Below are 15,970 nucleotides of genomic sequence, written 5' to 3'. Positions count from 1 at the left end.
ACTAAATATCAAATAAAAGTTAATTATCAATTAGATATAAGTCTTAAGGAATGCAAATCATGAATGGAACAGAAACACTGACCTCAATCCCCTCGCTGGAGGCAAGTAACTTTGTAAGGGGTCGATTGTTCGTGAAGGACGAAGCTTAAGCAAAGAATATGTAGTGCTTTAAAGTGGAGTCAATTCGTAGGTAACTCGTATACAGATTTCTTGACAAAGTTCTTGTTCGATGCTGGTCAACAAAATTCCTGAACATTGGTTACCATGGAATAAAGATGATTCCACAGCAGCTGGCCAATCTATTTCACGAAAAATCACAACAGAGATATAGTTATAATTGACACTATGAAATTTAGCAATGGCACTGTAGTGGTAACGGAAAATTGTGGGCGAGGAAACATCGCTCCTCCTACAAAAGATATCCATCAGGACTATTGGTGAATCCTCGTGGAATCGGAACAGATAATCCGCGTATTCATAGCCTGTGACACACATACAAACTTAAGCTTGACACTGACGGTCACGTATTCATAGCTTGTAAAGTTAACACACACAAACACACACTTGACAATGACGGTCGCCTACTCAGAAATCAAAAGAGAACATTTTGAGCATACCTTAATTATTTACAATGTGTCAATCTGTCACCTCCAATTCCTTTAGCACTTTACAAATTTTACTCGGTGTTGCTAGCTGTTGAGACATCAATTAAAGTTATACGTATTCCTCGGCAATGTTTATAATCTGTCGGTATTTCTCAATCTACAATAAAACAGATATTTCTAACAACAAAGCAAAATATGATAAAAAAAAATAATAAAATATAATTTAATGTAGATCAAGCTGAATATTAGAAACAAAATTTAGATATATGTCTTACTTTAGCAATGGAATATCATCCTTATTAGCTAGAATCGGTATGGCTTGGTTGAAAATTGTTCTGTTTTTACATTAAAATATATGTTAAGCTTAATTACTAAAGGATCATTCTCTATAAGGCCGTTTTGCGACCTACAATGACTTCAAATTTTCAGATAGTATTTTTTTTCTCAAAAATTGTATGAATCACTAGGCTTATGTTTCAATTGAATGATAAATATTGGTTGGTTAATGATACATTAGTATTTTTAATGATATAGGGTCACAAAGTAAGGTACCATTGGTCCGTATTAGCATTAGAGTAATGGGAAAACTTAAGAAGATGGCTGTGTTAGATAACTCCTATGCATGTCATAACCACCTTTAACCAGCACAAAAATTTGCTTGAAAATTTCTTATAAATATAACTAGAGGCCCAGGGGCCACAGCGCTCACCTGGACACATTGGCTAGGAAAAAGCACATATCAGATCAGAACTGAAAGTTTAAGGGGGGGGGGGCTTGAATTTTAACCCCCCAGGGGTTCATGATTTGAACAAACTAGAATCTACACTACCTGAAGATGATTCCATATTAATATCACTAATCATAGCTTTGAAGTACCTGAAAAGATGATTTTAGAAGGTTTCCCTATAAATCCCTATGTAAAACTTGGGTCGGCCATTTTGGCCCCACCCTAGCCCCGGGGGTCATGATTTGAATAAACTTGAATCTACACTACCTGAGGATGATTCCACATGAGTTTCATCTTTCCTGGCCCAGTGGTTCTTGAGAAGAAGATTTTTAAAGATTTTTCCTATATATTCCTATGTAAAACTTAGGTCGGCCATTTTGGCCCCACCCTAGCCCCGGGGGTCCTGATTTGAACAAACTTTAATCTACACTACCTGAGGATGTTTCCACATGAGTTTCATCTTTCCTGGACCAGTGGTTCTTGAGAAGAAGATTTTTAAAGATTTTTCCTATATATTCCTACGTAAAACTTAGGTCGGCCATTTTGGCCCCACCCTAGCCCCGGGGGTCATGATTTGAATAAACTTGAATCTACACTACCTGAGGATGATTCCACATGAGTTTCATCTTTCCTGGACCAGTGGTTCTTGAGAAGAAGATTTTTTAAGATTTTTCCTATATATTCCTATGTAAAACTTGGGTCGGCCATTTTGCCCCCACCCTAGCCCCGGGGGTCATGATTTGAACAAACTTGAATCTACACCACCTGAGGATGATTCCACATGAGTTTCATCTTTCCTGGACCAGTGGTTCTTAAGAAGAAGATTTTTTAAAAATGCCATTAATTTTTCTCTAATTCATAATTATCTCACCTTGGAAAAGGGCGTGGCCCTTCATTTGAACAAACACAAACTTGAATCCCCTTTACCCAAGGATGCTTTGTGGCAAGTTTGGTTGAAATTGGCCCAGCGGTTCTTGAGAAGAAGTCGAAAATGTGAAAAGTTTACGGACAGACAGACAGACGGACAGACAGACGGACGGACAGACAGACAGACGGACAGACGGACGCCGGACAAAATGTGATCAGAAAAGCTCACTTGAGCCTTCGACTCAGGTGAGCTAAAAAGTGACTACCAAAGTATTAATTTGGTTAAAAGTGGCTATGACATCTAAATAAAAACTTTTCACTTCATTTTTACGATATTTGCAGAAAAATCTAACTACTCACATTGAAGGATATCAGCTTATGTAGATTATTTCTTTTTATAAACGTTTGGTTAGAGTACAATTTTCTGTTGATTTACTAAAATTTATATCAACCATGCATATTTACTAAAAAAATATATGATTTTTTTTTTACTTAAAAATCTTAAAACCAAAGAACAGGATGTCATGAAATTTCAAGTGGAGACGTTTCTTTGAAATGTCTGATAAAATTTAACAAATAAACACTTTTTATAGAATATATGGTGTGAATATGAGTTATTTTTTATATTTATGATGAAAGTGTAGTATATCCATATATGCTACTTCCTTGAATTTTGTTATAAGTACTGCTTATATTCTTTGTTTTTCCTCATGAGTACTGTATATGTTCTAGAAATGATGAAAGCAATATTTGTTGAAGCGGTAACATGCATTTATTATTTGTGTTATAGACTCTTTTCCTATGTGTACACACACAATTTGTATATGGACACTTCCGTACGAGTATCATGTGATCCATATTTTGTTAACTAGGTCTTAATATTGAGAGGACTCAATCTATTCATCACACTTCTTTGATAGCATCGATATAAGTTACGATAACATTAGTCCTGTCTTAGAAAACAAACTGGTAAAGAGGAGAGGGATTAATTAATGTAATATGTGATTGATAATGAATGTTGCTTTACCCCATTTAAGGATTTTTCAACCAGATAAAGAAATCATCCACTTAAGGTCAAATGTTTGTGTATAGTTGCATTTCTAACAAACGCCCAAAGTGGGACGGGCCCTTTTTTTTTTTTTTAAAAAAAAAGATAATTTCCAAAAGACCGATGACATTTACTTTAAATGCTACAGACTTAGGTAGGGAGCTGTCACTATCCGTGTTAAACAAGTATTTGACACTGCACTGGGAAAGAAACTGAATTTAACCTGCAGGTTTCAAGAGTGGGAAAAGAGCATCAAACCCTTAGGGTCTTGTACCTGGGATGTTGTAGAACTCTTAATTCTGTATACTAGCATATACGAATAACTTTTAGAATCTGATATGCATAGTTGAAGGAACTGTTAAAATTCTGCTCCATTTTGTGTTGTGCCATTAAACACGGAGGGGGAGGGGGGAGTCTCAACTTTTTTCGAAAAGATTAACGTTCAAATTATCCAAAATGTGGATGCAATGGTATTCTTGTCATAAAAATATCTTGAACCTTAGATTTAAAAATATCTTCAAATTTATTACTTAGGTCTTATGTATTTCGGACATAAATGAACAATTTTTGATTATTTACATTCAGAAACATGCATAGAAACTTGTTTTAAATAGACGTTCCCTCAATTTTTCTTTAACTGACAGCCATTTTTTTTTTATATCTTATCACATGACTTAGATGATCGATGTTGAAAAACAAACATCAAAATCATGAACTAGAATGATTATAGTTATATAAAATCACATTTTAAAGTAATTTTATCGTAGGCCGGAAAATGGCCTTATAGAGAATTACCTGTTGCAGAACTCTTTCTCGTTATATATCTGTATAAACGAAGAGGGGATGGGTTGTCCAATAGGCCATACCAGAGGCGGTGAGTTTTGTGATCATAGGCTATACTTGTTGGTTTACACGATTTTTATTCTTCTGAGAGTAGGTAAGACAGAAATTGGCCGTCTTTATCAATCAAATGAACAGCCGTATGATGAAGGTCACACACCAAAATGTTAAGAAGCGCGTCTGTGCAGATTCCATAGGGAGTAAATTTGTCTACTGGTAAAGATGGATGTCCGGTATATGTAAATCGGTGTCTTCCATTATGGTCTGTTACCACTATGCACCAAAAATCTGACATCACAATATCCCTGTTTCCATTTTCTGTTATGTAGGTAGGATGGTAATACAAATTTTCACCTGTATCGTTGTACTGGATGGTCTGAATATTATGTCCTAATGTATTATACCGACTAACTTTTGTATTGGTATATTTGAGACTTTTTTCCTCATATCCAGTTCCCATGCCAACAAGCAAATCCCCTGTAAATGGAGAGCTGTAAATACAAAGCGGTGTCCATAATTCTGGTTTTCTAACCAGTATATCTCTTGAGGTGTGGTCGGAAGATATCACGGATATGCAATGATTTCTGTCTATATAAATCATATCATCATCCTTGTTCACGCAGTGTACTCCATATGTAAAAGTATCTATGACATCAATTACGTGACATAATATGTCTCCTTCTATGTTTATCAACATAATATTGTTGTTGAAACTAACCCAAACTTTCTCAGATGTTACACATGAAATATGACAAGCACAAGGTAATTTTTTTAACGGGACATATTTTTGTAGTACCGGTTTTGACATTAACTGAAGCATTTGTCCACTTTCTACTCTTCTCTTCTGTCTCTCCACGACTTTGCAATTGAACAAAAATTCATTCACATCCAAAGTTTTTATTTTCTCGTGAAAAATAATGGCAAAGGAATCCTTAATCTCCAGTCTGTTTGGAATAGAGATTTTCTTAAAAGATAGAAGGAATTGCACTGGCATGTTTGCCGAAAGTTCGTACGTGTGTTCATACTTCTGAATGATAGAAATGATTTTTTTTATTGTTTGTTCCTTTCGTTGTTCCATTATACATTTTATATAATTATCTATTCTAATAACGCTTTTTGAGAGATTTGCGTCCATTCGATCTTTTAATCTTTGAGCTTTCTCTATAATGCTTTGCTTGCTACTTGAGACATCTACTTTAAGAGTTTCTATATCTGCATTAACACAAGTTTTGAGCCAGTCCATGATAACTTTATCATATGGTAGTAAATCACTTTTTATATGAATAATTTTTTCTCTGTATTTTTGTCTAGATGTTTTATAGACTAAACGTATATCGAGCATTTTATGATTTTGATGTCCTCTGCATGTTATACGTATTGGTTGTTCACATGAATGGCACCAGCTTTTATAGATTTTGTGTGGATGTATCTCACATTTTTCTGGTATAATAAAGTCACCAGCCTTGGCACGGTAAGCTACTACATCGTGGTATTTTGTGTCAAGATCTATAACATGTTTTCCCTCACAGGTAGCACAAAGATTTTGTATACAGGTTTTGCAGTAAAATTCTGGCTTACCCTGACATTGAGAACACTTCTTAACTTCACGTTGTTTTGTTACGCCTTTTTTCATTCTAGTTTTTATTGTCACCTCAGATGATCACATAAGGCTGTCAGTTTTCTTTGAAATCGTTAATGAACTGGTTATCTTGACCTGTAAATATATAAAATAATTAACAAGCATTTAATGTGATTTCCATTCTCCGACTATTCTTAACCTCTAAATATAGTCTTTTTGGAAGACAACTGAAAAATATTAGCTTAAATGTAAAATTTATCTAAAATGGCTGAATGGACAAAAAAAAAACCCCGATGGGACGGGATATTGTATGTTTTTTTTTTTTACAGAATTGATACAATTGATACATAATTGAGAAATACAAGGAAATCGATTTTTCCAAATAAACAAAAAATGAAATTCAGTCTATATAGTAAGAAAAAACAACTATAATTTCTTTTGGTTATGCATATGCTATCAAGTCTTATTTTAAATCAAGTTCATGGTGTTTCCATTGCGCAATACTTCGCACATCTAAAGACCTGTTTTTTTATTTCTTGATCATGACAAGGAGCACACGGCGAGTAGAGGATGCTTACTCCTCCATGGCACCTGATCCCACCTCTGATGTTTCGGAGGTCCGTGTTTGCTCCTATTTTGTATTGTTTTATGGACTTTGAGATGGAATATTGTTCGTTATCTCCACATCATTCTTTAAAAGGTTCATTGATAAGACTGCTGCCCATGACAAAACTTACGTCTCTGTAGAAAACTGGCAACAGTATATATTTGGCTAAAATCCTTAGGATATTTTCAGATATTTAAAGGTAAACGTTTTTTAGAGATAGAACAATCCTATGGACTATACCAGGCTAGTCGGAACAATGACCCCTCCCCCCTCCCCTGCAAAAAAAATTTTGCCAATAAATAAACAATAGAAAACCTAAAATGTACCAATTTTATGTTTTGCCACTTTATTCATTTCAATGCATTTGATTTCTTTGGTGCCCCCTCCTAACTGACACCCCCCCCCCCCCAATAAATAAATCCTTCCTAAGGCCATGTAAATGTGTATGTAAAATCTATATACCGTACATAACTTTTTTTTATTAGAATTTTTTGATTGGAATTCAAAACCCAGCAAAAATATCATAACTATGACCAAGCATTGCTAACATATGCAATTTTAAAAATGGCTGACGTAATTCGAGATTCACTAGGTTCAGATACTCCTGTAGTCTTAAGTAAAAGAAGCATGAATTTTGTCAGCAGATACTATTTTCTGAGCAAGAAGACATTTAAACAAATTTTATTCCATATTTTTCTTTTGTGATGAAATTGATTAAAATTTATAGTCTTATGACCCAACCTAAACATTTGGAAAAAGACAGTATGCATTTGAATATATTTTTTTAAAGTTGTAAACATTTGGAAAAAGACAGTATGCATTTGAATATATTTTTTAAAGAAATTATTTTACACGCTTTGAACACCTTATGTATAGTTAAACTGTTTATGTAACTTTCTCTTATATAAATGAATTGCTTTAAATAAAATACTTACATGTAAATTCTACTTAAAAGTTAAACAGCTGTTAAATGTGGATACAATTTGTCATTCAAGACGGGGCTATGCATGTTTGTTCCTGTACTTTTTGACTCCAGCCTTTCAATCTTTCAAAATATTTCTAGCGTAAAGCCTCAATGGAGTCTACCTTCATATATACCCCTTGAAAATGAAATTTTTGCCTGATATATAATATGTTTAATAGGTACTTTTACAGATAACTAAGAAAAATTGTTAAACCTCTTTTCAATTAAATTTTTCTAGAAATCACATTTTTGTTTACAATTTATATATATTTATTACACTGCGTTTCTTTCCTTGCTAAACAAGACATGCAATTATCTTAAAAAGACTCGTGCTGTGTAAACACCCTTTCAGCTGAATTGTTTCACAGCAATTTCACAGCAATTTCAATGGTAAATTTGTATTTAGTACATTATTCTTAATACAATTTTCAAATTTGGTAATTTTTGGAAATGTTGATCTAATACCCCATTCATATAAGTAAATATACACACGTAAGTAAAAATTAATTTGCAATGCGTTCAGACGAAATTTATGTACTGTTAGTTAATCCTCATATTTGCATATGAAATAAGGAGATGGAGATATTCAGAATTGTTATTTTTTATAGAAAAGGTCATTTTCTTACTATTTTGGTAAAAACTAACTTTTGAATGTTCCTTAAAGACTAGGGTGGAAATCCGATCCAATAATTTATTGGTATACAAAAGAAAAGGAACTTATTGATTTTAAGGACAAAGAACTGCACAAGAATTTACACACAATGAAGGAAAATTTATTAAAATTTTTGTTTAATGTTGGAAAATGTTTGGTCTAGGTACAAAAGACTGCAGAAGTGCCGTTGGGTGTTAAGAAAAAGGTGACTGTTGCCATATACTGATTGACGTCTTCAGCAAAAATAGGACGATTGGAAACTTTTTGGTGTTAGAAAATCTACAGTACATCAAGTGTGTGAGGCAATAATATAATATCCACTTTATTAGTAGACCTATTTTTGTATTCATATGAAGCAGAATTTGTGCAAAATCTTATTCATAAAAAGAAGAAAACACTTGCTGTGGCCTTCATCTCGACATTTGCCCCGTGGGGATCCAGGTTAGAATATGTCCTCAGTACCCCCTTGCTTGTTGTAAAAGGCGACGAAATGGGGCGGTCCTTCGGATGAGACCGTATAAACCGAGACCCTGTGTCACAGCAGGTGTGGCAAGATAAAGATCCCTCCCTGCACAAAGGCCGTAAGTGCCGAGCATAGGCCTAAATTTGCAGCCCTTCACCTGCAAAGGTGACGTCTCCATATCAGTGATATATTCTGGAGAGGGGCGTTAAACAGTATACAATCAATTAATCAATTAACTCTACATTCAGATATATCGACGACGTATTTTCAATAAACAATGGTCATTTCCATTCCTACGTCTATACAATATATCCAGGTGAGCTTGAGATAAAAGATACCACAGAATCTGACACATCTGTTTCATACTTGGATATTTTACTTGAAAAAGACGTTAATGGTAATCTAACAGACGAGCTATATGATAAACGTGACAATCTATCTTCAGCTTTCCTCACTTATGTAGCAATATACCTTCATCACCTGCATAAGGAGTGTATATATCTCAGTTGATTCGATACGCAAGAGCATGCTCTACGTATGGACAATTTCTATAACAAGTAAATTATTGACAAGCATGTTGATGAAACAAGAATATCAGCTGTTTCGTTAAAAGTAATCTTTTCGTTTGTTCTATGGTCGATAGAATGGCCTTATCATTAAGTCAAATGCTGACTGACGTTTTTCATACTTATTGTTAGTCCATTATTTATACATTGAATTGACGACTGATTTTTTTCCGTCATTTGCTAATCATGACAAGGAGCACAGGGCGGGTGTGACCGGTCAGCAGGGGATGTTCACTCCTCCATGGTACCTGATCCCATCTCTGATATTTTGGAGGTCCGGGTTTGCTCTGCTTCTATTTTGTATTGTTTTATGGTCTTCGAAACTGAATACAGTTCGTTGTCTCCATATTCTTCCTTGAATATAATACATGAAGGATATGGAGATAAAGAACAGTGTTCAAGAAAAAGGCCATACAACAATTCAATATAGGAGCAGAGCAAACGCGGGCCTCCGAAACATCAGAAAATGGATCAGGTGCCATGGAAGAGTAAGCATCCCCTGCCGACTGTTCACACCCGGCGTATACTCATTGTCATGAACGGAAACTAACAGAAAAATCCGTCGTCAGTTCAGTGTACATGTATATACAAATGACTAACATTTAGAATAAAAAAACGTAGTCATGTAATTATGTATTTTCCAGGAGAATAAAAGGATGTAGAAAACTAAAAGTGATTGATCTCATAAATCTTTTAACAATATAAATATGTGAATAGGAAATTAAGGTATGTCACTCGTGAAATTTGTTAAATCAAGGATTTGTTGAGAAGTATATTTTGGATAGCAAATTAAAGCGCGTAAATTACGATGTGAACTTTTTGCAAAAAAGTAGCATATTCGGGGTATTAAAAAATCTACGAGGGACATTTCAAAAGTTCTGGCAACTGTTTAATAAAAGATTAACCGTTTTACGGAAATTATTGAGTTTGATATCATTGGAAAGATCAGAAAAATATATGCATATTGTGACGTCACTTTATAATTTTTATGACGTAATAAGTTCGAAAATGACGTCAGAATATAGAATGTTTAGCATACTGAAATGTCGCGTTTTTATCAACGTGAGACGATCTGTAAAAGTTCTGCCAAAGGCTTATTTGAAAAAATATTTCAAAGAAAATTTTAATTTAAAAAGAGGTAGAGTAGGGCTATGATACTGTTTATCAGCAATTCCATTGTTCATTGCATGGTTTGTTTACGAGCACGGTTTATGTCCAGTTACGCTATCATAGACATTCATTTAAGATTTTTATTTACATGATACGGATGGCTTTTAGGTCTTTTATATAGCTCTCTATTGTTTGAAATAAAACATGTTCTGTATTAAACTGAAGTATATTAATGCACTTTTCATCAAATATATTTTGAGTAAAAGGACTCTTACTGTGTACGATTAAAATGTACTAAATCTTGTCCCCGACTGGATTCTGTGTGTAATTTTTCATATAAATTCAACTTCGGCACCCCAAAACTCACTACTGCTTTTGACTTTTGAATCCATAAAATGAATATTAGTTACTTAGACATGAAAAGTCTTATTTATTTTCCATTCATTAAAATTTGAGAATATGTGGGGGTACGGTAGGGTTACAACTGCGCCGCCGCCATTTTGGATTTTACGAGAAAATATTGGGCTCACTAAACTTAACTTCTCTTGAGCCTTCATCGATCCCACAAATCTGGTTAAAATACCTGACGAATTTATGCCATCGAATTTTGTTACACGATCGCCTATTTTTCTGTCTTTTTCTCACAGTTAGGTATCTTTTATGCAATATTTGAGCGAGATTCGATAAAAACATGCTAAGTTTGACACTAGCTAAAACCATTTCAGAACAAGAAGATCTCCGAAATAAAATACCATATGATAGATTGTAGTCAATGTAAACATTCCACCAACTGGCATTTGCGTCCGTTAACTTGCATCCGAGTAATGAGCAAAAGTTGTCTTGAAAATTTTAAATTTGATCAAATAATGTCTTTTGTTACGTCATTTTTATGGTCAGTATGCTAAACATTCTATATTCTGACGTCATTTTCGGACTTATTACGTCATAAAAATTATTAAGTGACGTCACAATATGTATATATTTTTCTGATCTTTCCAATGATATCAAACTCAATAATTTCCGTAAAACGGTTAATCTTTTATTAAACAGTTGCCAGAACTTTTGAAATGCCCCTCGTAAATTAGCAATAAAATATTTTCTTGTATCAAGCTTTTTACGACTTACGGTCAGACGATATGTTCTGTACATTTTCATAATTTATGAAAAATATACAAAATCCTTATCACTTTTTGTTTTCTAAACCAGTTTTCAGTTGTTTTTAAAAAATTGAAACGCTTAAAATGTGATTTTGGCAAACTTAGTATTTCTTCCTAAAGTATTATTTAAGAAATGCCATCCTCTGGTATCTCACAAAAACGTCTGGTAAGGTACCTTGATTTTTTGTGAGTAAACATGTTAAAGTAGTAATTCTTCAATGACAAATATCTTGGAAAAAGTTATTTATCATTGAGGAACGTCTCGTCTGTCTTTGAGTGCTGATTAGCCAAAAGTATTGAGTAGTTTAAAATAACAGAAAAGGAAGTTGGTGTTAGTGATTTTCAGGCAAAAAACGATGTAAATGTTATTTTGACTTCTACAACATATTTTCATTTCTCAGCTGAGTTTGTTGAGGGAAGGTGTAATCAAAATAAAATTAAATCCTTTATTAAACATTCATAACATATCATAACAGAAAATAAACCCTGAGTAAAAGTATGCTAGGCTAAAGTTCCAAGATTTTAAATTTAATAAATGTGCAGATTTGTACAATTATCTGAAAATTGACCTATTTTCTTACCTCTGTGTATTCCAAAACTTGGAACCAATGCTTATTTTAGGTAGATGTGACAACAGGTTTTAATTGATAAACTGTTACATCAATTAAAAGCACTCAAAATCAGGGGCCAGAACGGGGTCTTAGCCTTAGTCTTTTAAAAAACAATTAACATGTCTTGTTGAATTTTGAAATACCGGGTGGCAGTAAATACAAATTTAAAACGTTTCATGTTGTAATTTTTGTAACTGCCACCCGGTAAATTCTCAATTTACAACATGAATAATATCCTCTGACGGTATTCCATGTTCAAAATGGTTAAAGCAATATGAGCTGCATGTTTGACATCGGAAAATTTTGTTGCAAATTTGTAATCAACTATTTCAATGACAGAAAAATAAAACATTTATGAACTTCTGTTAATCATATTTGCGATGGAATTTTTTTTATCAACTTTGATTGAAGCAAAATTGAATTATTGTCGTCCTGTACAATAATGCTTTCTTATATAAAACTGTATATTCGGTTGTACAGAAATATTTCCTCTGAAACATTTTAAAACTTTATTTTGGGCTTATTGGTCAAAAGGGTTTAAATTACATACAAATTAATCATAATAACACATTTTACCAGCAAAATAAAATTCTCTAAAAAATGCAGCTCATATTGCTTTAAGCACTAAAACAAAAGGTAAACACCGAAGAAGTCATGAAGAACTAACTCATGGACACAAACATCCTAAAGTGTTCTGTTATCATGGAAACCTCAGAGGTAACTGATAAGGAAATCAATTGGAGGGTTTTTTTTTTCAGCTTCACAAACTAACTGGTTCAGAGCGTGATATTGTTCTCAGGAGATTATGCTGTATCTGAGATGGAAGTCATACACAAGGTGACAATTTTTTCATTAATGTATTGCATGGATAATGTTGATGTATATACGAATACTATGTGCATATAGACATTTTTAAGATACTTAAAATCACATCTTTTCTTGGGATCAAATTTTCAAGGTCTGAGTAAAAAAATTTGGTTTATGGGGAATTGATTTCATGGTTGGGGAATGTTAAGTAGCAATGCATATGAAATTGTAATTTTAGGCGTGGTCATAAATTCTTGGGTCTTCCTTTCCTCGAAAACAACGAAATTTTAACCCCAAAGAAAATTAGTGATTTAGCAATAATGGAGATTATGAAGTTAACGAACATTGATTAATATAAATCTAATTCGGCACCAATTTTCATAGATTTTATTATTGTATTCAAGGATACGGATCGTGAATTTAACAAGCACAGATTCCTGAAAACATCATGTCAGATTTTTTTTTAAAGTCTGGAATCTTGAGTGCAGCGATCAGCTGTAGCATGCGTAGTGTAAGATAAAATTGTAAATGAGTTTTATGTATGAGTTTTCGTGTGTTTACGTTTGCCATATCTTATCAAATAATACATCCATTGCAGCCTTGCTGTATAGTATATGTCGGTATTTCTTTTAGGATTCTCTGTTATTGTTTTTCGGAATATCATTGTTAAGTGGCATTGTTTAATGTTTTAGTAATAATTATCAAATTTACGTTGGTTGAGCCGAAGTTTTTGTTCAGAAAGAGTTCATATCAAGGTATGTTTAAAATTAATTGGGTAACAGTCCATTTTTAAGGGAAAACAGCAGATATAGAAATAAATTTATGTTTAGGATAAGCTTGTAAAATTTTGCTAATGATATTTATATGTTAAATTAACTGAATGTAAATTATCATACATGTAAAAGGCAAACCGATTGTCAAAAAGTATTTTTTTTTTCATTTACAGGATTCTTTGAAAAATATTGTGTAAAATGGAAAAGAGAGCAGCAAAAACTACTGAGAAAGTGTTCAAATGCACTCATCAAAAAAAGAAATATTACTGTAAGACATGTGAACAAGGACTTTGTCCCCGATGTAAGGAAAGACATGTAGTGGATTTGGATACGAAAACTCATGACGTCGAGGTTAAGAGTGTCGAGGTTAAGAGTGTAATTAAGAGTGAAATTTGTACAAGACATCCAGACAAAGTTTATGACATGTGGTGCGCATCATGTGACCTTCCGGTTTGTTACAGTTGTTTAGAACACAGAAAACATGAGGTGCTAGATATCAAATCTGCCTACACAAAATACAGACAACTGTACAAAAGTAAAATAGCCCACATAAGCAGTGAAATTCTTCCGAATAATAGAGCTACCTTAGCCTCCATTAAAGCCGATATCAAAACAGAGATGGAAGCTCTTCAATTAGATATCGGCAAAATTGTACCAAAGATAATAAACAAGACCCAGAAACTCAAATATAAAATAGACGTAGCATTTCTTGAGCACTTAGGCCAAACTTCGTTTAATTTCAGCTTTTGTTTGCAATCTGCAAAGAAAACGTTACAAAGACGTCTTTCTGTTCTTGAGAATTATGAAAATAGATGCGATCAATTATTTAAGAAACCTGTGCAATTCCTTTCATTTTTCCAGAAAATCAAGATAACGAGAGAAAAGAGTGATACAAGTATTCCCAATCTTTCAATTCTCTTTCTGAATGAGAAAGTCAACAAAGAGGAAATAACCAAATTTTTTGGAGGGTTTCACATCAGATGTGAAGGCAAAAGAGAAATAAGAAAAGAATGGATGCTGAAACCCATGTCTTCACCCGTGTTAAAGAAATCAGTCGCTGTCACAGGTCTAGCTACTAGTCGTCATATCTCCTGTACGTCCTCAGACGAAGTCTGGGTCAGTGATACTAACAATCTCATCAAGATTAACTCAACCGGAGACATTCTTCAACAGGAGACTAACGTAATAAACAGTGATTACGGAGTACACACGGCGACAAATGCTGGGGAACTGATTTTTATTGATAAAAAATTCAACATCAACAAAATTTCCTGTGATGAAAAAATTGCAAAATTGATGGGGAGTAAAGGAGTGGATACAGCACTTTGTGTCTTCTTCTCTGCCTTTAATGAAGATCTGCTGGTCGGGATGGGTAGATATAATTCAGTAAAACGAAAGTATTCCAATTGCAAAGTAATTCGCTACAACAGCGCTTTGAAACGCATCCAGACCGTAAAAAACGAAACCTCCGATAAGGCACTGTATATGTGTCCTATCTACATCACGGAAAACCAAAACAGAGATATTGTTGTGTCCGACACTGGGGACTACAGAGGTGGTGCTGTTGTGGTCACAGACGGTCTGGGAAATCATCGTTTCACCTACAAAAGGCACCCTTCTGGACGAATATTGGATCCTCGTGGCATCTGTACTGACGCTCTGTCACACATCCTAGTGTGTGATGTTAACACACAGAGAATACATGTACTAGACAAGGATGGCCAGTTCCTCTCAGTTCTTCCGAGTAAAAAATTTGGAATAGCTAAACCATATAGTCTTACCTATGATATTGAAAATCATCTCCTTTGGATCGGAGCACGTTTCTCTGACATTTTGTATATATGCAGGCATATAAAAAGAAAGGAGTATCTAGCAAGTAATTCTGACTGAAGAGATACAAACATTAGACAGTACGAGAGCACAAGGATGTACCAATCTAGATATGGATGCAGAAAAAAAAGACTTTAAAGTATCAATTACATATCTAATATCAGTTATTTTGAAAGTACCGGGGTATTTTATAATTTCCCCCAGTTTTATTTGTGTTATTTTGGTCTATTTTTGTAGGAAGACTTCATTTATCGATCCATTTATCGATGTGGCTTTCCCGACAGAACAAGAAATGCTCTACAGTTAATTGTCCTATATGAATCAATAGATTAAATAAAAAGAAGTATTGTGTTTAATACAAAGTATATTACAATTTCTGATAATAAATTATTCAAAACATGTTACATGAAAATTAGATATTAGATATATAGATGGTGCTTTATCAGTAAAAAATATTCATTTTCAATTATGAGTCAATAAGTTATTCCCGAATTTTATATTTGCAAATAATTTTTTTAAATGAATCCATTGAAGAGAAAATATGTTTAATTCTGCCTTAACTTACTAGGGGTGACATTTTGACAGCTTAAGTTTATATAACAACGATATTAAAAATGAAGCAAGATCTTGACGAACAGGTTGACGAACAAGTTGATGAAAGAAGAATATCAACAGTCCCGTTGAAAGGCATCATTTCGTAAGTTCTGTGGTCGAAACAATGTCCTTGTCAGCAAATACAACCTATTATTATGTCAAATGCTGAC

General features: G+C 33.7%; 2 protein-coding genes across 2 annotated transcripts; one reads left to right on the top strand and one right to left on the bottom strand.

Annotated features, from left to right (window-relative positions):
• Positions 1 to 691: 691 nt before the first annotated feature.
• LOC134259212 (uncharacterized) lies at positions 692 to 5,775 on the bottom strand. The gene is made up of 2 exons (XM_062741812.1): positions 4,043 to 5,775; positions 692 to 762 (listed from the first exon to the last, which is right to left on the bottom strand). The coding sequence occupies exon 1, from the start codon at positions 5,718 to 5,720 to the stop codon at positions 4,167 to 4,169; it is 1,554 nt and encodes a 517-aa protein (XP_062597796.1). The 5' UTR covers positions 5,721 to 5,775; the 3' UTR covers positions 692 to 762; positions 4,043 to 4,166.
• A 7,454-nt stretch (positions 5,776 to 13,229) lies between these two features.
• LOC134259211 (uncharacterized) lies at positions 13,230 to 15,376 on the top strand. The gene is made up of 2 exons (XM_062741811.1): positions 13,230 to 13,358; positions 13,550 to 15,376. The coding sequence occupies exon 2, from the start codon at positions 13,575 to 13,577 to the stop codon at positions 15,264 to 15,266; it is 1,692 nt and encodes a 563-aa protein (XP_062597795.1). The 5' UTR covers positions 13,230 to 13,358; positions 13,550 to 13,574; the 3' UTR covers positions 15,267 to 15,376.
• Positions 15,377 to 15,970: the final 594 nt, after the last annotated feature.

Source organism: Saccostrea cucullata, unplaced genomic scaffold (genome assembly GCF_032062105.1).
Source record: "Saccostrea cucullata isolate Sc308-1 unplaced genomic scaffold, CSIRO_AGI_Scuc_v1 ctg12886, whole genome shotgun sequence".
Taxonomy (NCBI): domain Eukaryota; kingdom Metazoa; phylum Mollusca; class Bivalvia; order Ostreida; family Ostreidae; genus Saccostrea; species Saccostrea cuccullata.
Note: the sequence above shows the minus strand (reverse complement) of the source record. Positions and strands in the feature narration are given on the sequence as shown.